Source organism: Aquarana catesbeiana, linkage group LG03, assembly GCF_042186555.1.
Source record: "Aquarana catesbeiana isolate 2022-GZ linkage group LG03, ASM4218655v1, whole genome shotgun sequence".
Classification (NCBI taxonomy): Eukaryota; Metazoa; Chordata; class Amphibia; order Anura; family Ranidae; genus Aquarana; species Aquarana catesbeiana.
Window position 1 is genome coordinate 511270084 of NC_133326.1, and position 26825 is coordinate 511296908.

The window sequence follows — 26825 nt, forward strand, 5'->3', positions numbered from 1 at the left end:
CATAGGATGCATTAAGGTGAGAAAAACACAAATCTTTACAACCCCTTTAAAGTATAACTAAAGGCAAAATGTTTTTTTTTTAGTTTTGGATAGAGTGGAGAGGGATTAGACAACCTGTCAGTTTGTATTGCAGTTTCTGCCCCCATTAGGGAGATTCATCCTCTCTGGTCCTGTTTACCATTATTATTGAAAGTGAAAGTAAAAGAAAATCCCCAATTTTGTGTTGTCCCCAGAAAAGTAATAGAGGGGAAATCTTCCAATGGGTACACTAGTTCTGGTGACCTGGGGGCCCCCATGGAATTCCCTTAATATCTAGGGATTTCCTCTCACTTCCTATTTGGCCATGGGACAGGAAGTGGAGGGAAATCTCTGCAATCGGACACAGATGGCGAAAAAAATATGACAGGGGGTTATAACCCTCCCCTACTCTATTCAAACTAAAAAAAATAAATTTGCCTATAGTTCTACTTTAAGTCACTATCACTGATAATTCACTTGAATTCTCTGAAAAATCAGCTTGTCCATGGCCACTTTGAGGGGTTAATTTGGAGTAAAGATAAGAAGAGAAAGTGTGGAGCTTCTGTTTTTAGGAATGGGATTCTTTCTTACATTTTCTTAAGGAATAACAACTGGAAACCTTTCAGTTGTGATGAGCAATATCACCACTTTAGTGTTTAAGAAGACACTGGGGTTTATTTACTAAAGCTGGAGAGTGCAAATTCAGGCTCACTTCTGCATAGAAGCCAATCAGCTTCTAACCTCAGCTTGTTCAATTAAGCTTTGGCAAAAAAAAACAGGAAGCTGATTGGTTTCTGTGCAGAAGTGAGCCTGAATTTGCACTCTCCAGCTTTAGTAAATAAACCCCACTGCCACGTACTCATTTAGGACACAGTGACTGACTGTGCCTTTTGCTTTGGCTAGAGATACTTTTTTAAAGGAAGGGAAACTCCAAATTCTTAGATTTCCCTAGAGGCAAATGTCAGACATTCCATCCTGTTAAAACATTAAAGAAAGTAAGGCACTACTAAACAACCCCTATACCTCATGTAAGTGATACTGATTATAACTTATTCCAAAATAAATCCATAAATATTTTCTCTATTCATATATATGTGCATAAATGTCTCAAAAAACATAATAGTCTTTTTCAAGGTTAATGTGGTTGTTAACCCACTTCCATAACTTTATATAAGCCCCTCTGTGTTCTAATAGCAAGTGCTCCTGGCTGTGTGTTTTATTAAAAAAAAGCCTCCTTTACCTTGTTTCACAGCAGTTCCCTGCGATCACGTTACCGGCCGTGTCTCCTCTCCGCCCGGCTGACAGATGCAGCGGCGGGGCTGAGATTCCCCCACTGATGTCAGCCAAGACGCAAGGAGGAGAGGCAAGAGAGAGCCGGCCATCATGTGATCATGGGGAACCGCTGTGATATACGGTAAAGGAGGGATTTTTTTAATAAAGCACACAGACAGGAGCACTTGTTATTAGAACACAGAGGGGCTTTTATAACATTTTAAAAGTTATGAGAGCAGCGGGAGCGGAGTGGGTGGGCACTGACACAAGGGCAGACAGGCAGGGAGGAGAGGGGGGAGGAGGACAGAGGAGCACATAGGAGGACAGGAGGGCTGTGGATGACGGAGGCACGTAATCTGACCACGGTGTCAGGGCTCAGCAGCCATGATACACCGTGGTCAGTTTACAGAGGGGAGGGTATAGCCAGGCAGGATCAGCCAGGTATTACAGGTGTTACAAGGGGCCAGATGACACAGCACAAGCACTGTGCTGTATAAAATGCTTTAAAGGGACAGGACCCATTTTTTTTTTTGGGTTAACAAACGCTTTAAAAGATGTGCTTTATTCTCCTTCAATTAGAGCTCCACCACAGTGTGCATAAATTGCACACTCACCAACCATAAGCATTTATCAAGCCTCAGATAATTTGGGATAATAACCGATCTTAATCCACAGATCATAATTCAGATAATCCATATATGGTGCTGTATACGAGCCACTGACACCAGACACTCCAAATATCTCTCTCTCTCTCTCTCAATAGTGAAGGCACCCAAAAAGGACGATAAACCGTGATAGTGTAGTACTTTTTATTAAAGTATAAATATAAAACATCAGATGTGCACTCACATTTTCTGGTACTGCCGTTAGCCCAACATAAACAGCCTTGGGTTTATTGCAAGCTGCTCGCATGGAGCCGGCGTGCATTCCAACGCCAGGAAGTGATGCACGGGACCTGACAGGAAGTGACATCAGCGATGACCATGTGAAGCATGGTGGCTGGAGAACCTTGAAAAAGACTGTTATGTTTTTTGGGACATTTATGCACATATATATGAATTGAGAAAATATTTATGGATTTATTTTGGAATATGTTATAATCAGTATCACTTATATGAGGTATTGGGCTTGTTTAGTAGCACCTTACTTTCTTTAATGTTTTGATTTTAAGGTGGGTTCATCCACCTAAAAAGGGGCAGCTGCACACACATACACATTTTTTATTTTTTCACGTTGTTGGCGCCATATTTATCACATTTATTAAGTCATTCCATCCTGTTACCATAGCCACATTACAATTATGCCAAACATGTCATAGGGCAACTTTACTGTAGAATATTAACATTCAAACGTTGACTAGTGTTAGTGAAGGGCTGAATGTTTCAGTGGATAGTGAAAGCAATTGTTTGTTATCAATAAGGTGAATATTTTGTTAATAAGGGACAGTTCCCATCAGCCTCATGTAGTAACAAATTGTAAAATGTGAACATTATTAAGACATGGTAGCACATCAAGCACAGTGCAATGCCTTGCAGTGCCATTACTTCTGAATTACAACCCATCCCTCTACAAATCCCACCTGTGTTATAGCATGCTGCAACGCATAATGTGCATAGTGATGGGAGAAAAAGAGAAGAAGTGATTTCTCCTGCTTTGGGGTACATTCAAAATAATAGTGAGTGATGCAGTGCATGCCTTTCCACAATGCAAGAAAGTGTGAACAGGCCCTGGTTGTATTGTGAATGTGAGATTCTAACCCTTATAAACATACTTCATAGAGTAGTCTCTACAGTGCTTTGTGAGAATTTCACTGTGAAAATGGTAATGAAACCCAGACAAAAAATAAACTCCTTAATCAAATGGGTTTACCCTGACTATAGAACAAGTTCAGCTACTGAAACACAATTATTTTGGCCAGGAAATTTCGCTGATGTGAAAATAGCAGTGAAGTAATATTATATAGCTTGTTATTCAGTGCAAGAGATGAAATGACAATGTACAAAGCCAGTCCACATTGGGAACCACAATAGAAGAATGTTCCATAATGCTCAGACAAGGGGCAGCTGAGTCCAGTGGTGCAGCTTCCAGCTTTGATCTATTATTAAAGCATAACTCCAGCCAAAAACAGAAGGACAAAATACCAGAACCAGGATTTGCTGCAAAATCCACCTTTAATCCAGAGATTTCCACCACAGTCCTTTTTTTATGTCATTACAAGTCCTGAGTCTGATGGACAGCAGAGCTGCTTTATTCTTTAAACATTGGCACTCCAACAAGTATATACGTAGGATCCTACTGGCTTATATACATTGCTCCAGGAATTTGTATTGTACCTGTGTGATGAAGCCACCTCCCCTCCAGCAATGATTCGCTCATGAGCTCCCTCTATGACAACAACAGCTTTGCCCAGTCTTCTTTGGAGTACAGTATTTTCAGCCATCTTTTCATACCCCTTGAAATTTTCCACATTTTGTCACATTACAACTAAAAACGTAAATGTATTTTATTTTGATTTTATGTGATAGACTAACACAAAGTGGCACACAATTGTGAAGTGAAAGGAAAATGATAAATGGTTTTCAACATTTTTTACAAATAAATATCAGGAAAGTGTGGCGTGCATTTGTATTCAGTCTCCTAGTCTAGTGGCACCAATTGCCTTCACAAGTCACCTAATTAGAAAATAGAGTCCACCTGTGTGTAATTTAATCTCAGTATAAATATAGCTGTTCTGTGAAGCCCTCAGAGGTTTGTTAGAGAACCTTAGTGAGCAAACAGCATCATGAAGACCAAGGAACACACCAGACAGGTCAGGGATAAAGTTGTGGAGAAACTTATAAAAATAAAAAAAAAATATTCCAAGCTTTGAACATCTCACGGAGCACTGTTCAATCCATCATCCAAAAATGGAAAGAGTATGGCACACCTGCAAACCTACCAAGATATGTCCATCTACCTAAACTGAAAGGCTGGGCAAGGAGAGCATTAATCAGAGAAGCAGCCAAGAGGCCCATGGTAACTCCGGAGGAGCTGCAGAGATCCACAGCTCAGGTGGGAAAATCTGTCCACAGGACAACTATTAGTCGTGCACTCCACAAATGTGGCCTTTATGGAAGAGTGGCAAGAAGAAAGTAGTTGTTGAAAGAATGCCATAAGAAGAAGTCCAGTTTGCAGTTTGCGAGAAGCCATGTGGGGGACACAGCAAACATGTTTTAGAAGGTGCTCTGGTCAGATGAGAGCAAAATGGAACTTTTTGGCCTAAAAGCAAAACGCTATATGTGGCAGAAAACTAATACGGCATATCACCCTGAACACACCATCCCCACTGTGAAACATGGTGGTGGCAGCATCATGTTGTGGGGATGCTTTTTTCAGCAGGGACAGGGAAGGTAGTCAGGGTTGATTGGAAAATGGATGGAGCCAAATACAGGGCACTCTTAGAAGAAAACCTGTTAGAGTCTGCAAAAGACTTGAGACTGGGGCGGAAGTTCACCTTCCAGCAGGACAACGACCCTAAACATACAGCCAGAGCTACAATGGAATGGAATCAGAGTTTCTCAACCGGGGTTCCAACCGGGGTTCCGCAGAACCCTAGGGTTCCGCAAGAAGTCCCCAGGGGTTCCACGGCGATCTACCCATCAATCACAGAGAGCTGATGGGTAGATCGGGTCTCCGTTAACACAGGCAGAGTAGTGCAGGAAGTGTCTGTAATAAGTTCTCTTTCATATCGCGCTGCTCCCCGCCGGCCCCTCCTTTCCTCCCGTCCACCCCAACAGCTTGTAACTTGGAAAAGACGAGAGGAGAGGAGGGGCCAAGGGGGACCAGCAAGATATGAAAGAGAAGACTCCCCGCGCTACTGTGCATTTGAAATGGCTACAACAGTGTACCGGTGTGCCCCATGCCCTGCTGTGAGTGTGAGCTAATGTGCCTCATGCCCTGTGATGTGCCCCATGCCCTGTGATATGCCCTGTGATGTGCCCCATGCCATGTGATGTGCCTCATGCCCTGTGATATGCCTTGTGATGTGCCCCATGCCATGTGATGTGCCCCTAGCCCTGTGATGTGCCCTGTAATGTGCACCATGCCCTATCATGTGCCCTGTGATGTGCCCCATGTCCTGTCATGTGCCCCATGCCCTGCGATGTGGCCTGTGATATGCCCCATGCCCTGTGATGTTCCCCACACCCTGCCATGTGCCCCATGCCCTGCCATGTGCCCATGATGTTCCCCATTTTCTGCTGTGTGCCCCATGTTCTGCTGTGTGCTCCATGATGTGCCTCATGTTCTGCTGTGAGTTCCATAACGTGCCCTGTGTTCTGCTGTTTGTCCCTTAATGTGCCCAATGCCCTGCTGTGAGCCCTGTAATGTGGCACATGCCCTGCTGTGTGTCCCTTGATGTACCCCATGTTCTGTATTGTGCCCTGCTGTATGCCCCTTGTGTTCTGCTGTCGGACTTTGGTGTGATTGTGTGTAGACAAGCCCGATTTGACAGAAGGTCCGGTCGTGTGTACACAGCATTAGATTCGCCTAGTCAAAGTCCAGACCTAAATCCAATTGAGAATCTGTGGCAAGACTTGAAAATTGCTGTTCACAGACTCTCTCCGTCCAATCTGACAGAGCTTACGCTACTTGGCAAAGAAAAATGGGCAAATTTTTCACTCTCTAGATTTGCAAAGCTGGTAGAGACATACCTAAAAAGACTTGCAGCTGTAATTGCAGTGAAAGGTGGTTCTGAGTATTGACTTTATCATTTTCCTTCCACTTCACAATTATGTGCCACTTTGTGTTTGTCTATCACATAAAATCCCAATAAAATACATTTATGTTTTTTGGCTGTAACATGACAAAATGTGGAACATTTCAATGGGTATGAATACTTTTTCAAGGCACTGTTCTTGTGTATGGGAGAGAATTCATTCTGGAACTAAGGCATGCTGAGATTTCACACAAAGCTGCATATGTTTTGTGCATTAAAAAGCCTGCCTAATAGCATTTTTTTGAGGGCAGGTAAAGTTTCACTCTAACTGATTTAACCAGTCTCGGCAACAAAGAATCCTAAAAATGATTTTAACATGTTCATAAGCTAACCCACGTTAGATCTGGTCTGTGGATTTTGCCTTCAATTACGCTCATAAAAGCAGAATGTTTTATATTAACGGAAAAAAATTGTATTGTTTCAATTTTTGTCGTCCTTGGCTAAATCTCGATCCCCAATGCAATAAGCTTTTTGAGACTGTGGAAGATACTGTTGTAATGTATGCTTATGCAGTCATTATTAGTTTTGTCCTATTTATAGATAATTGTTACATTGTATTCCCTTGCCATCACCATCAGAATTGTAAAGACCCTGTGTTCAAATTTCTGTGTCAGCTGTCAAGTCTAACCCCATAGAGATCCTTAGATCCTCAGCCCAGGCTGTATATGGAGTTTCAACTTCTTACCAAGTCATGATTAAGGGCCCATTTACACTACAACACTGTGCACTGTGACATGTTAAACAGCCCATTCTAACATAACAGGCTGAATTCCATCACAGTGTGATGCAAGAGAACAGGCTGCATTTCACTGCATTGCATATGCATGTTAGAGGTGCATTGTGGTGCCATTCACAATGAATGACACAACAGCACACCAATGTATAAAACTTGCTTTGTGGTAAAATGTGCCAAGCAATGGTGTGAATCAGCCCTAAGTCTCATTATTTTCTTGCATTAAACAGTTTATTATTCAAATGAAGGATGCCAGAACCTCTACTGCTTAATGAGGTTCTCAATTTTGAAAGCTGTATAATAGAAGCAGGAACTCAGGGAGGGGGTCGCGTTTAATCTGGACTTGGGAAGAGGTCAAATCTCCATGTAGAGTCTAGGCCTAGGATCCAAAGAGGCTCCATGGGGACTGATCTGAAGACTAACAAGACATTTGCAGGCACCATAAGGTCGTTGCACTTCAGAGCGGTTTTTCTTACAATTGTTTAAGATCAGGTTTATTTCAGCACCCTCCACTTCAGCTCCCCTTATGTACATATACAATAGCACCAGTATGTGCCCATAGCTCTGCTGTCCACCAGATATGCACTGAGGGAACAAAAGATGCGCAATTTAGAAACATTACCCTTCTCCACATCATCTTCATCATCAAATTCTTCCAATGAGAAAACTTCCTTTAAGGATTCTAAGTCCAGTTTGAGTTTTGTCAGCTCTTCCCCTGACAGAGCACCAAGGATGGACTTTACCTGGGAATAACAAAGACTGAATATAAATGCTATATTAACTAACACAGAAAACAAACACAAAGCAACTCTAGACAATCAGTAAAAAACATAAAATTGCCAAGGCCAACTAGGATAGGATTCAGGTAGATGAAAGAAGCCAGCAACTTGTTTAGGTTGATTATCTGTATTACTCTTATCTTTTTTACTGCTGCTACATAGACCTACATGTTCCTAATTTGTTTTTAATTGCACCTGTCAGTATGGGGGTGGAGAGTGTATATACATTTGTAAGAGTCCAGTCTGTATTAGGCTATTTGCCAAAACATGTAAGCAGTTTTTATTATCCTGCAGCTGAATAAAGATTTCAACACGGATGTATGAGTTGCCGGCTCCCTTCATTTATCTGCAGTCTGTTCGGGCGAATGGAGAACACTTGGAGCCAGAGCACCAATTATCCAGATTCCTTGCATGGCTAATCTAGGATCCTGAAGTGAGTGCTGCACCTGTGTTCCTTATCAACTAGGACAGGATGTAATTGTTCAAAATCAGCAAGTCTGCAAAGTATAACTTTAACATGACTTCTACATAATGCGCTTCATTCAGATTCAGCAGATATAAGGACCACAGAATGTGCAGCTCAACCAGCAAATCGTTATATTGCACATTTACAGGTTCAAAAATTGAGCAAACGATGACTAGAAAAAAAAAAATCACTGGATACCACAGGGATTTAATAAACAGGATAAACAGCTGCTCAGGATTGCTGCTTATCAATCATTAAATGTGGTGGCTGTATTAGTTTTTTTTTTTTTTTTTTAGGCTCCCCCCCCCCTCTGTTTTCCCTGGTGATCTAGCCCATAACACTCCTCCTGTATTAGAGTGCCCCCACTCGGAATTATCGAGCACAGGGGGCACCTTTGTACAGCAGCATTGTCAGTTTGGGGGAGGGGAGTGTTAGATGTACAAGCAGATTTAAATACAGTAACAAATTAAAGCCAAACTCCAGCTAACACCAGCAGGAGGATTTTTTTTCTTTTCAATACATTTTTTGTTGGTTGGAGACCAATCATACAGGATTATCTTTTGACACGGGTGGATTTTTTTTTACATGTTTATGGAGCTGAGCTTTAAAGGATAAGTTCACATAAAAAAAGAAAAAGAAAAGAAAAGTAATAAATGCACATTTTTTTGCAGGAGCCTGGAAAGCATTGCACCTGCAATCAGCAGATGCCATACAGGTCTCCTGCAGAGTGTCAGTGTGAGTTGTCTACCCCATACATTGTAAGGTCAGGCATTTTCACCCTGACAGGAAGACTCAATGAACTACCACAGCACTCAACAGCGCGTGGTAGATCATTGAGAACTACAAGCTGACAGCCGCAAGGGATGTTGGGATTTGTAGTCTATTCATACACAGAACCGTTTTCAAAAGGTGACAGCTAGTATGGGGAACTTCTCCCTGTACTGCTGTCACTGGAAGAGAAGGCAGCAGGGAGTGGCTGTAGCAGTGGGAACATGTAACATGTTCCCAAAAGTGAACTCATCCATTAAGTGGTTGTAAAGGCTTTTTTTCCTTCTGGAGCCCCCCTACCAGTGCTGTGCACTCCTTCTCTCCTGCATGTGGCCCCATTGCAAGCTGCTTACTATGGGGGAACACGTGGAGCTGCACTCCCGAGCTGTGTGTGTCTGCTCTCTCCTCACAGGATTTGACTGACAGCAGCAGGAGAGAAGGCTCAGGTAAGTGTTGGGGGGAGGAACAGGTGGCGGGGCATTTCTTTTGCCTTAACCACTTCAGCCCTGGAAGGCTTTACACCCTTAATGACCAGGCCATCTTTTGGGATAAGGCACTTCGTTGTTTTAACTGACAATTGCATGGTCATGCGATGCTGTACCCAAATAAAATTGATGTCTTTTTTTCCCCACAAATATAGCTTTCTTTTGGTGGTATTTGATCACCTTTGCATTTTTTTTTTGCGCTATAAACAAAAAAAGACCAACAATTTTGAAAAAAAAGAACAATATTTTTTAATTTCTGCTATAAATCATATCCAATAAAACATTTTTAAAAAAATCTAATTTCTACAGTTTAGGGCAATTTGTATTCTGCTACATGTTTTTGGTAAAAAATAATCCCAATACGCGTATATTAATTGTATTCTGCAAAAGTTATAGCGTCTACAGCGATTTTTAGTGGGACTGCGACATTGCAGCAGACAAATCTGACACTAAGTGACACTTTTTGGGGACCAGTGACACCAATACAGTGATCAGTGCTAAACAAAAATGCACTGTCACTGTACAAATGACACTGGCAGGAAAGGGGTTAACATCAGGGGCAATCAAAGGGTTAAATGTGTCCCTAGGGGGTGCTTGCTAACTGTGGGAAGACAGAGATCCGTAAAAAACACAAGATCTCCACTTTTCCCACTGGCAGAACGGTGATCTGCCTTGTTTACATTCTGCCTCTCCTCAGAACAATCGGAGGGTCCCGACGGACATCACGCCAGCCGGACCCGCTGATTTGCTCCCACTGTATCCAATCACAGTGGGAGCGGGGTCACAGGTGACGTGCGCACGCGCCCAAGACCCTGTGCATGAAATCGCAGACATGTACGTGATTTCGCACATGGGGGCCGCCCTGCCGCAGTATATATGAGTGGGGTGGTCCAGAAGTGGTTAATGCAGGGAATGCATTAAAGCGGTTGTTTTTTTTTTTTTTTCTTTTTGTACTCTGCAAGGTAATGTCGTAATGTGCTAGTATGCATCGCACATTATGTTAAACTTGCCTTAAAACGAAGCCCTTCCAGCGCTGAGATGTCAGAGCTGCAGGTGCTCTGATCTTCACCCGAGTTTGCGAACTCCGAGCCGGAGCTGCCATGACGTCACTACCACGCATGCGCATGGGAGCCACTGTTTACGGCACAGGGCTCTGAAGGAACGGCCCGGGTGGCCGTTCCTTCAGAGTGCATGCGTTAGTGATGTCAAAGGCTGCATGTACAGTAAATAACTCCTAAACAGTGCATGTTTAGGAGATATTTACACTACCTATAGTGTAACCTTATTTTAGGCTTATGTATGGGAGTTCACTTCCACTTTAAGGTAAAAAAAAAATATTTGCGTTCATAGCCATTTTAAGATAATCATACATGTCCATACATACATTTGTTAAAATGTATGGGAACAATAAAAAAAAAAAAGCAGTACATCTCTGCACCATATGCATGCTTCTTTCTGCCGTTTCACTTCAAAAACACTGCAAGTAGAGAAAAATTTCATTTGATCTTGACAACCCTTGTCTCTACTGTACTGAAATTACAAGCAATGTTGTCAGCCCTGCCCGAATTCTCCCCTGTACTGAGAATTAAGCAGCCCATACATTAGTCATTTGTTTTTTGTTCAACCAGCAGGTTGAACGAAAAAAAAAGGGCTTGATTTCCTCATCCACATATTCGAGGTGGATGGAAGAACCTCCCCCCGAGCATTTGTAGTCTGACAGTGGGGATACTTCCCTGTACACTGATCAGCTATACACTGGCTATAGCTAGCAGTGCTGATCGAGCAGCAAAAAGCCAACAGGCGATTGTACAAAAGTCAGTCAGCAGATCGACTTCTGTACTGCCACCCTGCCCATACATGGATCGAAATTAAGCCAGTCCATGCTGAACTGTCTGAATTTTAAGCCATGTATGGCCAGTTTTACTGATAATATAGATAAAGCTTACAGGGCTTACAGAGATGAGTTGAGGGGCAGGTAATGATTTCATCGGAAGGTTTAGTAGTCCAGCAGAGGAAAACTGCTTGGGATTTCAGTGCAGCACAGGCAGTGCTGTCAGGACCAAGCTGACAACAAAACAAAGTTATAAGCTCACTAGATTTCTGGCAGGTCCACCACCAGGTATTTTTATGTACTTGTAGCGTTTAAAAGAAACAAAAAAAATGGGGAAATGTGCACATATTTCAAAGATTTTCTAAACATGTTTTTATGTCCAAATTTACACTTTAAAGTGGTTGTAACCTCTCCCTCACAACTTTATCGCACTGTAATCCTCATAAAAAACACTCATGATGGCTGCTAATAACTGTCTCCTTACTTGTTCTGTTTTTCTGGAATCCGTCGCGTTTTGATTAAAGACGTCACCAGTGCTTCCCTTTCCTTGATTCAAGGCATGCTCTGTGTACCGTCTATCCATTGACATGGTGCCGTAAATGGGATTTCCTCTCCCAGCGGCACAGCCATTTAAGCTCATGAGACTGCAGTGTTTTCTACTTCCTGGTACTCTCCATGTCACCGTGTGATGTCACATGGAGGGGACAAACCTTCTCAATCATGCTGCATTCTAGAGTGGTGATCAGCTGCAGCAGGACTGACAGGCATACATATGCAATCGTGCTTACCCATTATGAGTAATTCAGCAAACTCGGCAATGAGCAGCGGTTCTCATGGGAACATCGGATTGAGAAGGAGGCTTGGCTATTACATGATTGTGCCTGCGCGAGATTGCGGCAAAGGGAAACATGAAAGGGCGGAAATCGGACTCAGATAACAGTACTGAAGATGGCGCCATCTTATCCAGGAAGAAATTTTTTTTCAAAGTTAAAAAAAAGTAATAGGCGATTGTGGCTGGATTAGGTTATGTGATGCTTGCTAACAAGTGATTAGAACAAAATAGATGAAAAGGACCATAGGGATTTCAGGGTTTACTTCCTTTTTAAGCCTGCCTACCCTGACCCTACATTTTAAAAAATATGTCCATAAGCATGTAGATGTATAAACCTGGTGGGAGATAAATAGATATAGTTAATGTGTGAACAGATTCCTCCCCCTCCCCCCACCAAATACTGTACTTAAAAGGACAACAATTGTTTTATGATAAACCATACTGAATTATTTGTGAAGAAGCTATGTTAAAATATTACTGCACACCTGGGACCCTTTTTGTATCATTTATTTGCCCTCCAAATTGTGTGTGTGCATAAACATGAACACCGCTTCCTTATAGTATTTTTATATGTGTAATGTAAACTGAGGACATTTTCATTCCCGGTGTTAATCCAATAGAGGGGGTATGACCACTTATGCCCCATACACACAGTCGGATTTTCCGATGGAAAATGTCCGATCGGAGCGTGTTGTCGGAAATTCCGACCGTGTGTGGGCTCGATCGGACATTTTCCATCGGATTTTCCGACACACAAAGTTGGAGACCAGGAGATAAAATTTTCCGACAACAAAATCCGTTGTCGGAAATTCCGATCGTGTGTACACAAATCCGACGGACAAAGTGCCACGCATGCTCAGAATAAATAAAGAGATGAAAGCTATTGGCCACTGCCCCGTTTATAGTCCCGACGTACGTGTTTTACGTCACCGCGTTTAGAACGATCGGATTTTCCGACAACTTTGTGTGACCGTGTGTATGCAAGACAAGTTTGAGCCAACATCCGTCGGAAAAAATCCTCGGATTTTGTTGTCGGAATGTCCAAACAAAGTCCGACCGTGTGTACGGGGCATAAGAGTGAAAATGTTTTTTAATTTTCATTTTTTAACATGTATGTTGATGGTATGTAAATAAACTTTGTTTTGAAGTAATATGTTATAATGTCTTCTGACAGTACCGGGAAAATCCTATTTGCCCCTAAAAACCTCCTTTTCTCTTTTCTTCATAGTAGATAAAGATGATTCCAGTGCAATTGCCGAAATCCAACAAGATGAGTGTTAAAGTGATACTAAATTAAAAAAAACACCCATCTAAGTACCTTATTTCAAATCGATATATAACAGTCACCCAGCCTATCTGCAGGGAAACGTGAGCAGGAGGAGCTTCTAGTCCTCTGCTGCTGGTCACATGTTCAAAATAAAAAAACAGCCTTTGGATTACAGAGTAAAAAATAAATAATATCAATGAACCGTTTTAAATTGGCATACAAATACAGTATCTCACAAAAGTGAGTACACCCCTCACATTTTTGTAAATATTTTATAATATCTTTTCATGTGACAACACTGAAGAAATGACACTTTGCTACAACGTAAAGTAGTGAGTGTACAGCTTGTATAACGGTGTAAATTTGCTGTCCCCTCAAAATAAATAAACTCACAGCCATTAATGTCTAAACCACTGGAAACAAAAGTGAGTACACCCCTAAGTGAAAATCTCCAAATTGGGCCCAATTAGCCATTTTCCCTCCCGGTGTCATGTGACTCATTAGTGTTACAAGGTCTCAGGTGTGAATGAGGAGCAGGTGTGTTAACTTTGGTATTATCGCTCTCACTCTCTCATACTGGTCACTGGAAGTTCAACATGGCACCTCATGGCAAAGAACTCTCTGAGGATCTGAAAAAAAAGAATTGTTGCTCTACATAAATATGGCCTAGGCTATAAGAAGATTGCCAAGACCCTGAAACTGAGCTGCAACATGGTAGCCAAGATCATACAGCGGTTTAACAGGACAGGTTCCACTCAGAACAGACCTCACCCATGGTCGACCAAAGAAGTTGAGTGCACATGCTCAGCTTCATATTAAGAGGTTGTCTTTGGGAAATAGACGTATGAGTGCTGCCAGCATTGCTGCAGAGGTTGAAAGGGTGGGGGGGTCAGACTGTCAGTGCTCAGAGCATAAGCCGCACACTGCATCAAATTGGTCTGCATGGCTGTCGTCCCAGAAGGAAGCCTCTTCTAAAGATGATGCAAAAGAAAGCCCGCAAGCAGTTTGCTGAAGAAAAGCAGACTAAGGACATGGATTACTGGAACCGTGTCTGTGGTCTGATAAAACCAAGACAAACTTATTTGGTTCAGATGGTGCCAAGCGTGTGTGGCAGCAACTAGGTGAGGAGTACAAAGATAAGTTTGTCTTGCCTACAGTCAAGCATGGTGGTGGGAATGTCATGGTCTGGGGCTGCACGAGTGCTGCCGGCATTGGGGAGCTACAGTTCATTGAGGGAACCATGAATGCCAACATGTACTGTGACATACTGAAGCACAGCATGACCCCCCCCCCCCCCCCCCTTTGAAGTCTGGGCCGCAGGGCAGTATTCCAACATGATAATGACCCCAAACACACCTCCAAGACGACCACTGCCTTGCTAAAGAAGCTGAGGGTAAAGGTGATGGACTGGCCATTTCTTCAGTGTTGTCACATGAAAAGATATAATAAAATATTTACAAAAATGTGAGGGGTGTACTAACATGGTGTGGGTGGATTTCTGGCAGTCATAGGCTGTGTCACGCCCCTCCAGCCTGTGTCGTAGCATAGGAGGGAGGTGAAGCCACCATTAATCTACATGTAACTTCCCGCCCAATTGTGTTTAGCTGGTCAGTGGGCATGGAGGAGGGAGGGAGGGGGCAGTCCTTTACCACTGTGTATACGCCAACATGTGTGACTATATAGTTACATGGCTGTTCAGATGTGATAGGGAGGAAATGCTTAGCATAGAAACTCACTGAATACTGAGCATGTGCAAAGTCGCCACCACAGCTACAAAATCCCTAGCTGAATTGGGGACATGAACAGAAGGTGGAGATAGAGAACAGCAGGATCAACAAGATTTTTTGCAGAATACAGAAAACGAATCCCAGTGACTGAGTATGAACAGCATGTAATACACAATTTAGTGATATTTTTTTTATTATGTGGATTTAGTGACACTTTAGGCCGGGTTCACATATGTGCAGCTGGTGCGTTTATGTTCACCGGCTCATGCGCGATTCAGGCCTGAATTTTTGCCTGAATTTGCACCTGAACTGGACCCAAAGACGCACACAGGACCTCTTCTATAATTCGGGAATGGAGCCACCCGGACCTGTGTGAACTGGGTCCATTGAAAGCTGGTCACACTCGCCTGTCATGCGAATTGGATGCGAAAAAACCTGAATCCAATTTGCATATATGTGAACCCAGCCTAAAGTGGGAGAATCTGCTTTTACTGGCTTTAATTACAAGATCATTCCCAGAGCTGCGGTATGAAAAATGACACCCCCAGTATCTGTTAGCTTTCCATAACTGTGTGCAAGTATCTCACTAAATATGCAATTTATTACAAGCTTTATAACAGGCTGCAAGGTACTGAAGCTCAATTTCTGTGCACGCTTCTGGGGGAAATGAACCAAGCAGAGGAGTCCTAGGATAAGGATCCTGTTAAAACACTGTTAGTGCTGCAATGAAAATTATTTTGAATGTATTGGGCAGTTTTGGAGAAATATGGCTGGCTGTAGATAAGAAAGTCATTTTCAATAACAAATTACAAAAAGGCAGATTTAGAAAATATATAAAGCATATTACATCTTGAAAAAATAACTTTTAGAAATGTAATTGCGCATACTGACTGCAGAGACTGAAATAGCAACTTAGGGTATATACCTTCCCCTCACTTTCCTTGGACAACAGCTCCAAAGCCTCAAGGTGGGACAAGCCCTGGTAATCATCAAACAACAGGCCGTAGTGCGCTCGTCGCTCTGTCTCTGTCGTAACATCACTGCTGACACGCTGCTCCTCTTTCTCCTTTGCTTCTCTTAAAACCTAAAAGGGCATCAGAACAGATAACGTAGGATGATGATCCATGGAAGAAGAATTAGTAAAATGCTTATTTAACCACTTAAAGACTGGACTGTCACCCCCTTCATGCCCAGGCCATTTTTCAGATTTCAGCACTCTCACACTTTGAATGACAATTACTCAGTCATGAAACACTGTACCCAAATGAATGTTATATTTTTTGACACAGATAGAGCTTTCTTATAGTGGTATTTAATCACTACTGGGTTTTTTTAATTTGAAAAAGAATTAACATTTTGCAAAAAAAAGAAAGGTTTTTCTTAGTTTCTGTTAGAAAAAATTGTAAAAAGTAATCTTTCTTCATAAATTTAGGCCACAATATATACTGCTACATATCTTTGTTAAAAATAACCCAAATCAAAGTATATTATTAGTCTGTGTGACAGTTAAAAAGTCTATAAACCATGTTATATATATTTGAAAATTGATCAGTCCTGATGTACTGACTACCTATCTCAATTCTTGAGGACCTAAGAAGTACTCCCCAAATGACCGCTTTTTGGAAAGTAGGAAATCCAGGTTATTTGGTAAGTGGCGTGGTGCATTATGTGAAGTTGTACTGGGTTGCAGCAGATGCACAGACACAGCTGATATCTATGTGGTTGTGCGTCCCCAAACTCACATTGTCTGTGTTTGGGCTTTGCACCCACACAGATGTCAGACTGCGAACATCGGCTGCGTCCATGCAGCTACTGTGTCCCAAAAGACTTGAATAGAACTGCCTGCATGGGGATGCATTAACACCTGCACATCCTCATGCAGGTAAACATGGCCCTCTCACAGGAAACTTTGATGCGCCCAGAGTGAATGAGGCCCTATGGTGACACTGGGACTGGTGTGGTGGTGTGCAGGGACACTGACTGGTTGCACTGGTGTGGTGAGTGTTTAAAGGCTCATTTACACTTGTGACTGGGGGGGTGGCGATAAAGCTTACTGCCCATTAACCTCTCCTACCTTAGTTAGGAAGGTAGCGGCTGGTGTGTACACATACCACAGTAGGAACCATCCCCCCCGTAGTGTTTGGCGGGCAATACCATTTGCTGAGCACAACCCATTCAAGTGGGGCTGCGCTGTAACTGCCTTGCATCCACAGCAGTCTAGCACTTACGGGGGAAAAACAGGCAATAAATGCCTTCGCGCCTCCTTTTAAATGCTCTCTGTCAAGAGATTCAAACAAGGGTCCCTCTTCAGAGAGCACAGCACATGTGAATGAGCCCTTAACTTTGTTTTCAATTGTATGTTTTACAATTTTATTTTTTTACATTAAAAAAAAAATCACTGTCACTTGAGCACTGCAGTGCAGTGTCACCAAGATGACATTGTACTGCTCTGGCCGATGATGCATACTGTGTCTCTGATCACTAACCAGAGCAGTACAATGTCACCATAGTGACATTGCACTGCTCTTGTGACAGTGACAGATAACTTTATTTTTTATTTTTTCAGTGTATAGTACAGTGCCAAGAGATTTCAGACAGCAGGGTTGCAGCCTGTGTTTATATGTGCAATTGCTGTTATTGGTCAGGGCTGGAGCCATGTAACCCGGTCACAGATTGTGCCGCTACATAGGTGGGAAGTGCTTAAAAATATAAAGTAATTTACATAGTTACATAGTAGATGAGGTTGAAAAAAGACACAAGTCAATCAAGTCCTATGTGTGTGATCATATGTCAGTATTAAATTGTAAATCCCTGTATGTTGTGGTCGTTCAGGTGCTTATCTAATTGTTTTTTTAAACTATCGGTGCTCCCCGCTGAGACTACCGCCTGTGGAAGGGAATGCCACATCTTTGCCGCTCTTACAGTAAAGAATCCTCTACGCAGTTTAAGGTTAAACCTCTTTTCTTCTAACTTTTGTGAGTTGCCACGAGTCTTATTAAACTCCCTTCCGCAAAAAAGTTTTGTCCCTATTGTGGGGTCACCAGTATGGCATTTGTAAATTTAAATCATATGCCCTCTCAAGCGTCTCTTCTCCAGAAAGAATAAGTTCAGTGCTCTCATAACCAACATCCTCCAGATCCTTTATTAGCTTTGTTGCCCTTCTTTGTACTCACTCCATTTCCAGTACATCTTTCCTGAAACGATAAAACGATAATTCTCCCACTCCGGCCACATCTGAAGTATGCTGTCCAGTTCTGGGCACCAGTCCTCGACAGCATACTCCAGGTGCGGCCGGACCAGAGTCTTGTAGAGCGGGAGAATTATCGTTTTATCTCAGGAGTTGATCCCCTTTTTAATGCATGCCAATATTCTGTTTGCTTTGTTAGCAGCAGCTTGGCATTGCATGCCATTGCTGTGCCTATCATCTACTAGGACCCCCAGCTCATTTTCCATCCTAGATTCCCCCAGAGGTTCTCCTCCTAGTGAGTAGATTGCATTCATATTATTGCCACCCTCATTTGCCATGTAGTTGCCCACCCCATTAATTTGTTCAGATCTTCTTGCAAGGTTTCCACATCCTGCGGAAAAGTTATTGCCCTGCTTAGCTTACCCCATCTTCCAGGTCGTTTATGAACAAATTAAACAGGATTGGTCCCAGCACAGAGCCCTGGGGGACCCCATTTCCCACCCCTGACCATTCCGAGTACTTCCCATTTATCACCACCCTCTGAACTCAACCTTGTAGCCAGTTTTCAATCCATGTACTCACCTTGTACTTTGTACAGTAAAGGTTTATGGGGAACTGTGTCAAATGCTTTTGCACAATCCAGATACACCACGTCTATGGGCCTTCCTTTATCTAGATGGCAACTCACCTCCTCATAGAAGGTTAATAGATTGTTTTTGCAAGAATGATTCTTCATGAATCCATGCTGATTACTGCCAATGATACCATTTTTATTACCAAAATCTTGTATATAGTGCCTTATCATCCCCTCCAAAAGCTTGCATACAATTGATGTTAGGCTAGCTGGTCTGTAATTACCAGCGATGTATTTTGGCCCTTTAAGTTATTATTAACGCTGCATATTTATAAGTTTTAACTGTAATAACCTGAACTTAATAGACAGGCTTATACAATAAAGGCAGCAAGCACATTATACAAGGTTTGGTTACTCACATCAACCTCATTTCAATTCGCATTAGTCAAATTTTGAATCATGTGACTGGCTGAAATTGGATACAGCGCATTGCTCTAATTGCCCTTATAAATAAGTCTGCAAATCCTGTCTAATCTGCTGTTAAGAAAGACACCCTGTAACAAGCCCCTCTAGACTCCTTCTAGTGACTTTTCTTCAGATCTCTATATTTAATACAACAGCATAAATAAGAAATAGCAAGCATGTAAAACATGTAAGGCCACGTTCACATGGGTGTACCTAAACAAACTGGCCAAACAAAATGCAAAAACGCAAATTGCAGCAAAATCACGTGCGCAAAAATCAAAACGTACAGCAAAAAGCACTGCAGAAACAGATCAAAAGCAAACCGCATAGGTGTGTAGCGAGCCTTATGCTGGCCACACGGATCAATTTTTAGATGAGAATATTCAGATGAAAAATCTTTGTACATTCGCTGAATGAAAGAATGTTTTTTGAAATTTTCACTTGTTTTTAACATTCTATTTTTAAAATGAATGTAATTTCTGAACGAAAACCACATACACTGTCTGAAAATTCCTTTGACCAAGAAGTTTTCTATTATTTCCAAATTTTCCAGTCACTGTGGTTGAAAATGAATGTTAATTTGACCCCACTAACGATTAGATAATCGAACGAACGTTCTTAAAATGATATTTTTTTTTAAGGAAGACATTGTTTGTTTTAAAAAAAAAAAATGATCTCTGAGTCTGATGATATTTACCAGATTCATCCTTTAATAGTATATATCCTCTAATAGTATATACAGTATATCACTTCTGTCTGTTCTCAGAGTGGATTAGAGATTTTGCTCCCTAACCATATAGTGGGTTATTTTTAATTACCATTGCATAGCGATATTTAAGAATAAATTGCCTTTTTTTAAAACTTTACATATTAACTACCGTATTTATCGGCATATAACACGCACTTTTTTCCCCTGAAAATCAGGGGAAAATCGTGGGTGCGTGTTATAGGCCGATCCCCCCCCAATTGTGTGTGATCGGAGCGATCGCGGCAATTGCCGCGATCGGCGCCGACATACACAGCCGTGTGGAAATTCAAATACGGCGCCGAGACTGCAGGGACTCGGCGGAGCGGAGCTACACATAGCCGAGAGTCCTCGGGTTTTCTCGGCGCCGCTTACAGTCCCGCCCATAGGGCGGAACTGGGCGGGACTGTAAGCGGCGCCGAGAAAACCCGAGGACTCTCGGCTATGTGTATCAGCGCTCCGCCGAGTCCCTGCAGTCTCGGCGCCATATTTAAATTTACACAGGGCTGTGTATGACGGCAGGGATCGCGGCAATCCCACAAAGCTGCACGGGGGCAAGGCTGCACGGGGGGGGGCAAGGCTGCACGGGGGGGCAAAGCTGCACGGGGGCAAAGCTGCACTGGAGAAAAGCTGCACTGACAAGGCTGCACTGACATGGCTGCACTGACATATCTGCACTGACAAGGCTGCACTGGGGCAAAGCTGCACTGACAAGGCTGCAATGGACACTGGGGCAAGGCTGCACTGACACTGACAAGGCTGCAGATGGACACCGATAACGCTGCATTGATGGGCATTTTAATGTAAGTTTTTCTTCCTTAAACTTTACTCCTAAAAGTTTTTTTCCTTAAAATTCCCTCCTTAACTTGGGTGCGTGTTATACGCCGGCGCGTGTTATACGCCGATAAATACGGTAAATTATACACCACACTTTTTTTTTTAAGGTTATTAATCGATAAATCAAAACAATAATCGGCCAACTAATCGATTATGAAAATAATCGTTAGTTGCAGCCCTAAACACAACCCTTGCACAGGTGTACACCATATGGCCATGTGAACAAGGCCTAAAAATTTACATAAATAACATTGAGGTATACACTGCAATAATGTACACTACACTTTTACTTTATGGACTAAATACATAAATTAAAGTGATTGTGAAGGATTTATTTTCTTTTAAAAAAAACAAACATCTCTACACTTACCTGTGCAATGGAATTGTCAAAAGTAAAAAACCCAACTACGTTTACTATACCAAATTTATCAGTCTACAGATAACACCCGAAATGGGTGTATAAAGGGCAACAGTTGCTCCAAAACTGTGGCCATCTCCATCTAGAATGCCCTACAGAATATTACCGAAAAAAAGAAGAAAAAAAAAAAAAGGCGGGGGAGAAGAAGAACAGAACAAAGAAAGAGTAAAGTAAAGAGAGAAAGAAAAAAGGGTCCAGAATACTCCAACATATTTATGGTAGGTGTAAATGCTTACATGTGACAGAGTAGTGTTCCTGTGCATAAGCCCTTTGGTCTTCTTAAATCCTGGATCTCCTTCTGCGATCACATCCATTGTCTTTTTCCCAATAAACTCCAAGGCATCCAATCCCCCTGAGATGACAGTCTTTCCCTAAACAACAGCATAAAGATTACAAGGTATATTTCTAGTTAAAGGGTAATACCACTTTCATGGAAAAATCTACAGCAAATAAAAAAAAGTTTATAGCACATAGAATTGCTACAGAAGCTATACTGTTATATAATGTTTTTAAAAATTACCTTTCCAATAAGCTGAGCTGTAATTTTCCAAAAAATTCTATGCAATATGGCAACATTGAGATGTTTTGTATACAGTTGATATTATACAGAATGCCTACAAAATGTAATTTCCTACTTGGGTGAACAATTCTGCTTTAGGCCTCTTTCACACAAATGATCCGTTCAGGTCCGCCTGTCAGTTTTTTAGACGGACATGAACGGACGCTCCATAGACCTCTATGGAGCGTCGGACGCCATAGAGACAGACTCTACGTTCCGTCTTCATCCGATCCCCCATAGGGAAGAGCGGCACTCTGACAGGTCCATCGCTGCACAGTGTTCATAGACAGACCTGTCATCTGCCTGCTCAGTGGGGATCGGCGGAGCGATATAAAAGTTATATACTTAGCAGCCATGTCAAACAACATGCCCCTTACTTTCTATTTAAGTCTATTTACTTAACGGAAAAGCATAAATGTCAAAAGGTATAATGTGCCAAAAGATTTGTTGTTCTTTAATTTGTGGTTTACACAACTCTGCCACACTGCATTGCCAGTCGGGGGACACAACTAGCTGTAATTCTGCAGTTTTTTGTGTCATCTGCTCATTTGACAATCATATTCACACTCCAATTTCCCTGCCCAATCACAGGAAGATGACAAATTAAGCTGTGTGCTTGGGGCAGGGGTGTGTGAATTACTAAACAGAAAAAAAATCTTGTATTTCAAAGGATGTCTGTTGTTGTTTTCCTGGAATTTCTGTTTGAAGTGTATCTATTGTTAATGTATATCTAAAGCCAACTTTTTTTTTGCCTTTGACTTTAGGGCTCATTCATATTGAGTCAGTTCTTGTTTGACAGGCCACAAGAAAGCAATATGTTGCCTCCTTACTGCTTGTTTTAACCCAGTATGTGTTTTTTCCTTTTTTTGCGAGGGAAATTCCCTCTTTGACAGCTGTCACAGGAACCAGTGTAATCACCAAAAGAATTCCCCTCTATTCCTCCTTTGGTGACAACTGAAAATTTCTGCTTTACACCCACTTTTATGCTCATTGGTGGCCAGGACAATTAGGGAGAGTATATCTCCCTATTGGGGAACAGACAGCAATAAAGACCTAGGTCTGAAACCAGGTTCAAATATGTGCGAATTGGATGCAGGTTTTCTCCGCATCCAATTTGCATGAAATGCGTCCTGTGTGTCTTTGGGTCCGGTTCAGGTGTGAATTCAGGCAAAAATTTGAACCTTAATCACACCTGAACCGGTGAACAGGGACACACCGGACCCCATGCTGGGAACTGCGCCCACAGATATGTGAACCCGGCCTGACTTTTGAAACACCCAGGTGGTGATCTCTGAAATAAAGAATTGTTTGCGTGGGGTTTAAGGGCCTGTGCTAGGGTTTTGCCACATTTGAGTTGTGTTCGCAGTAGGAGTGTTTACATTTCATGATCATCGTATTTTCATGATTATCATACAAGTAGAATGATTTGAGTCATTCTCTGCGAGTGGTAAGCTCAGATATTGTAGATAATGCTAAATTCTGTTTGTGCACTAAAGCTAATCTGAGTATATATTTAAGGAGTGTCTGTCTTACCTCTTTAATTCTAGACCCATGTTTAATGAGAGCCCCACAAATACACACTTTGTGTCAGGAACGTGCGGTGAGGTCAGTGGCCGGTTAAGCACTGGCTAGTATTAGAGCCAGATACACAGAGGTTACATACGCCATGAATGTTAGAGCGAGAGCAATAATTCTAGCACTAGACCTCCTCTGTAACTCTAAACATGTAACCTGTAAAAAATGTTAAAGCGTCATCTATGGAGATTTTTAAGTACTGAAGTTTGGCGCAATTCCACAAGTGTGCAAAATTTTAAAGGGTGACATGTTAGGTATCTATTGTAACCTAACATCATCTTTCACATTATACAAAAAAGCCTTTGAAAAATTGCTGCACAAATATCGTGTGACATAAAAGTTTCAACAACCCCCATTTTATTCCCTAGGGTGTCTGCTAAAAAAATATACATAATGTTTGAGGGTTCTGAGTAATTTTCTAGTAAAAAAAAATTATGATTTTCACATGTAGGAGAGAAGTGTCAGAATTGGCCTGAGTGGCAAGTGGTTAATTACCATAAGTAATATACAAATAATTATTATATATTATTTTTAAAGTAATTTACTATATTTTCAAAAACTGTACTCAAGCAGGTGGCTTAATGGACAAATTACTGCAGTTTGTTATAACTTCAATCCAGTAATTTCACAGTAAATAGATAAATAATAAATAATTCTGTTATAACATATAGCATAACAATATATGATTTAGCTTGATTAAAACAGTACAGTACCTGACCGCGAGATTGTGTTTCCAGCGCGATGGTTCTCGGCGACAGGGTACTGTGCATGTCGCGCTGGCTCACTCATCGGGAAAGGAAAACTTTGTTTTCCTTCCGCGATGAGTGACAGGCAGTGCTGACAGCTGTCTAGTATGACTCCTGAGGCGGGAACACCGCGCCAAATTTTAAATGAAAAAACCGGCGTGGGTTCCCCCCCAGGGGCATACCAGGCCCTTAGGGCTGGCATGGATTGTAAGGGGAACCCCCTACGCCGAAAAATTGGCGTGGGGGTCCCCCCCAAATCCACACCAAAGCCCCTTGCCCCCATGTTGATGAGGACAAGGGCCTCTTCCCGACAACCCTGGCCGTTGGTTGCGGGGTCTGCGGGCGGGGGGGCTTATCGGAATCCGGGAGCCCCCTTTAATAAGGGGGCCCCCAGATCCCGGCCCCCCACCCTGTGTGTATGAGTATGGTGTACATGGTACCCCTACCCATTCACCTAGGGAAAAGTGTCAATAAAAAAAAAAAAAACACAGTACACAGGTTTTAAGAGTAATTTATTAGTCAGCTCCGGGGTCTTCTTCCGACTTCGGGGGGTCTCCTTCCGACTTCTCCCGGTGTTCGGCCTCTTCTCCCGGGCCCCGCCGCTATCTTCTTCCAGCTCTATTGCCAGCGAGGGGCCCCGGTCTGCTGCCGCTGTCTCGCCGCCGCTGTCTCGCCGCCGCTGTCTCGCCGCCGCTGTCTTCTCGCCGCTGTCTCGCCACTTCTTCTCTTCTTCCCCGATGTTGACACGACGCTCTCTCCGGCTCGAATGCTGTGTGCGAGCTGCGGAGCCATTTATATAGGCGGTGACCCCGCCCCCTTATGACGTCATGGTCCCAGCATGCGCAGGGACTCTGGCGTCATAAGGGGGCATGACCCCAGAGTCCCTGCGCATGCTGGGACCATACCGGCCTGGTACGGCTCAGGAGGAGGGGGGGGGGGGGCGCTCGCTCGTCCCCACCCTCTTTCCTGGCCGGCTGGGCTGCGTGCTCGGATAAGGGTCTGGTGTGGATTTGGGGGGGGACCCCTACGCCAATTTTTAGGCGTAGGGGGTTCCCCTTACAATCCATGCCAGACCTAAGGGCCTGGTATGCCCCTGGGGGGGAACCCACGCCGGTTTTTCATTTAAAATTTGGCGCGGTATTCCCGCCTCAGGAGTCATACTAGACAGCTGTCAGCACTGCCTGTCACTCATCGCGGAAGGAAAACAAAGTTTTCCTTTCCCTATGAGTGAGCCATCTCGGCGCTGGCTCCTGCGACGGGGCTCGCAGGTGTCAAATCTCGTGTCAAATGCAGCGAGATTGACACAATATCGCGGTCACCTACTGTACCTTTTCAGCAGGCAGCAGATTCTCATTCTCCCTCTTAACTGTGTAAGATAAACATTGGAATTTGGGTAAATCTTATACCCATAAACCCATGCTTTTTCCTTCTAGTTAAAGTGTCACTAAACCCACAACAGTAAAATCAATCTGTATATGCAGAATAGCATGCTTGTTATACTCACTGTAGAACTTAAGGGGTTAATCCTCTGCGTTGTGTAAAAGGGCTTTTTGATCCTGTATGCACAGATCCTCTCCTCCTGCACTGTCTATCTGGGGAAAGCCATCTAACACACGGGCAGGGTAGCCAACCTGCACATGCTCAGTTGTGTCTTTTATGCTGGAGAGAACCTTTCCTTGCTCTCAGAGCTAGCCAGGTCACATGATATTGACATCACACATGTGGGTGTGTATACAGGCTATAGTGGGAATCTCCTACCTGAACAAACTCTGCAGGTTATCATGTGACCGTGGTATACAGATCAGCCAAAAAGGTATATGATGGCAGTATTTTAATGTGAAAAGAAGATTTATAAGCTGCGGGCACTGTGGGTGGGCAGATGAACTATTTTCATATTACTGGGTTTAGTAAAACTTTAAGGGGGCTGGGCTGGAAGGGAGCATGTGTCTTTTAGACACATGCCCCCTTCTATGACACTGCAGTGAGAGAACAGTCTCCACTGCAGCATTTTTATTGGACAGCTTGTTCCAATGGTGCTTTACCATTGGTCCAAGGCTCCAAGGTGTCCATTAAGCTCAGTGCTTCTGACAAGAAATGAGAGGCACTGTGAGCTCATCCTCTCAGTCTGCTGCAAACAGAGTGTGCCAGCTTGTACTTAAACTGGTCGCTCTGTATGTAGCTTCTGACAGGCTGCACAAGAAGCCCTGTATCTCCAGAACTATAGGTGGCAGGGTGACCAGTGGTGGGGTAGGACTTCAGCTACCCTCCTCCAAATCTGGGGTCTCTGTGACCCCAGGTTGCAGAGCTACGACCCACGAAGCTGGATAGTTTATTTTTTATGTTCATGGCTCTGCCTCACCTGCCTCCCCTGACTGCACGTCCCTGCTTTGTGTGTAACATCTGCTAGGATCAGGCAGTCTTAGAAAAGGGTATTATGAAGATGCCAGGTCCAAGGTCTATCTGGAAGAGCTGTGAGTACCTCATCTAGGGAGACTGGAGCGTTATCAGACAAGAAGAAAGCACCTACAGATGCATCCTGTAAACAACCAATGTGCTTGACCAAAAAGAGTTATTGCAGGTGTAGGAGTGGTAGGGGTGGGAAAAGAAGGTATAGACATTGGACCTGGGATACAGGAGTCCCCAGATATTCACTAACTGAAATCTAGGCGTAGACATTTCTTGATCCTCTTAAAGGATGTGTAGGACAGTGTCAGGTCACCTGAGACCAGGTGACAGATGCACTCTGTAGGAGTCGGAAGTGCACCGCTAAGGTAGTGGACCCTAG

At 42.9% G+C, this 26825-nt stretch overlaps 1 protein-coding gene across 1 annotated transcript in view; it reads right to left on the bottom strand.

Annotated features, from left to right (window-relative positions):
- FAM114A2 (family with sequence similarity 114 member A2) overlaps positions 1-26825 on the bottom strand; it is a 90964-nt gene that overhangs the window by 31695 nt on the left and 32444 nt on the right. Inside the window, exons 6-8 of the mRNA XM_073621146.1 lie at positions 21397-21531; positions 15860-16018; positions 7402-7522 (exon numbers count right to left, since the gene is read on the bottom strand). Of these exons, the coding sequence (XP_073477247.1) occupies positions 7402-7522; positions 15860-16018; positions 21397-21531 (415 nt within the window). The remainder of the gene's footprint in view (positions 1-7401; positions 7523-15859; positions 16019-21396; positions 21532-26825) is intronic.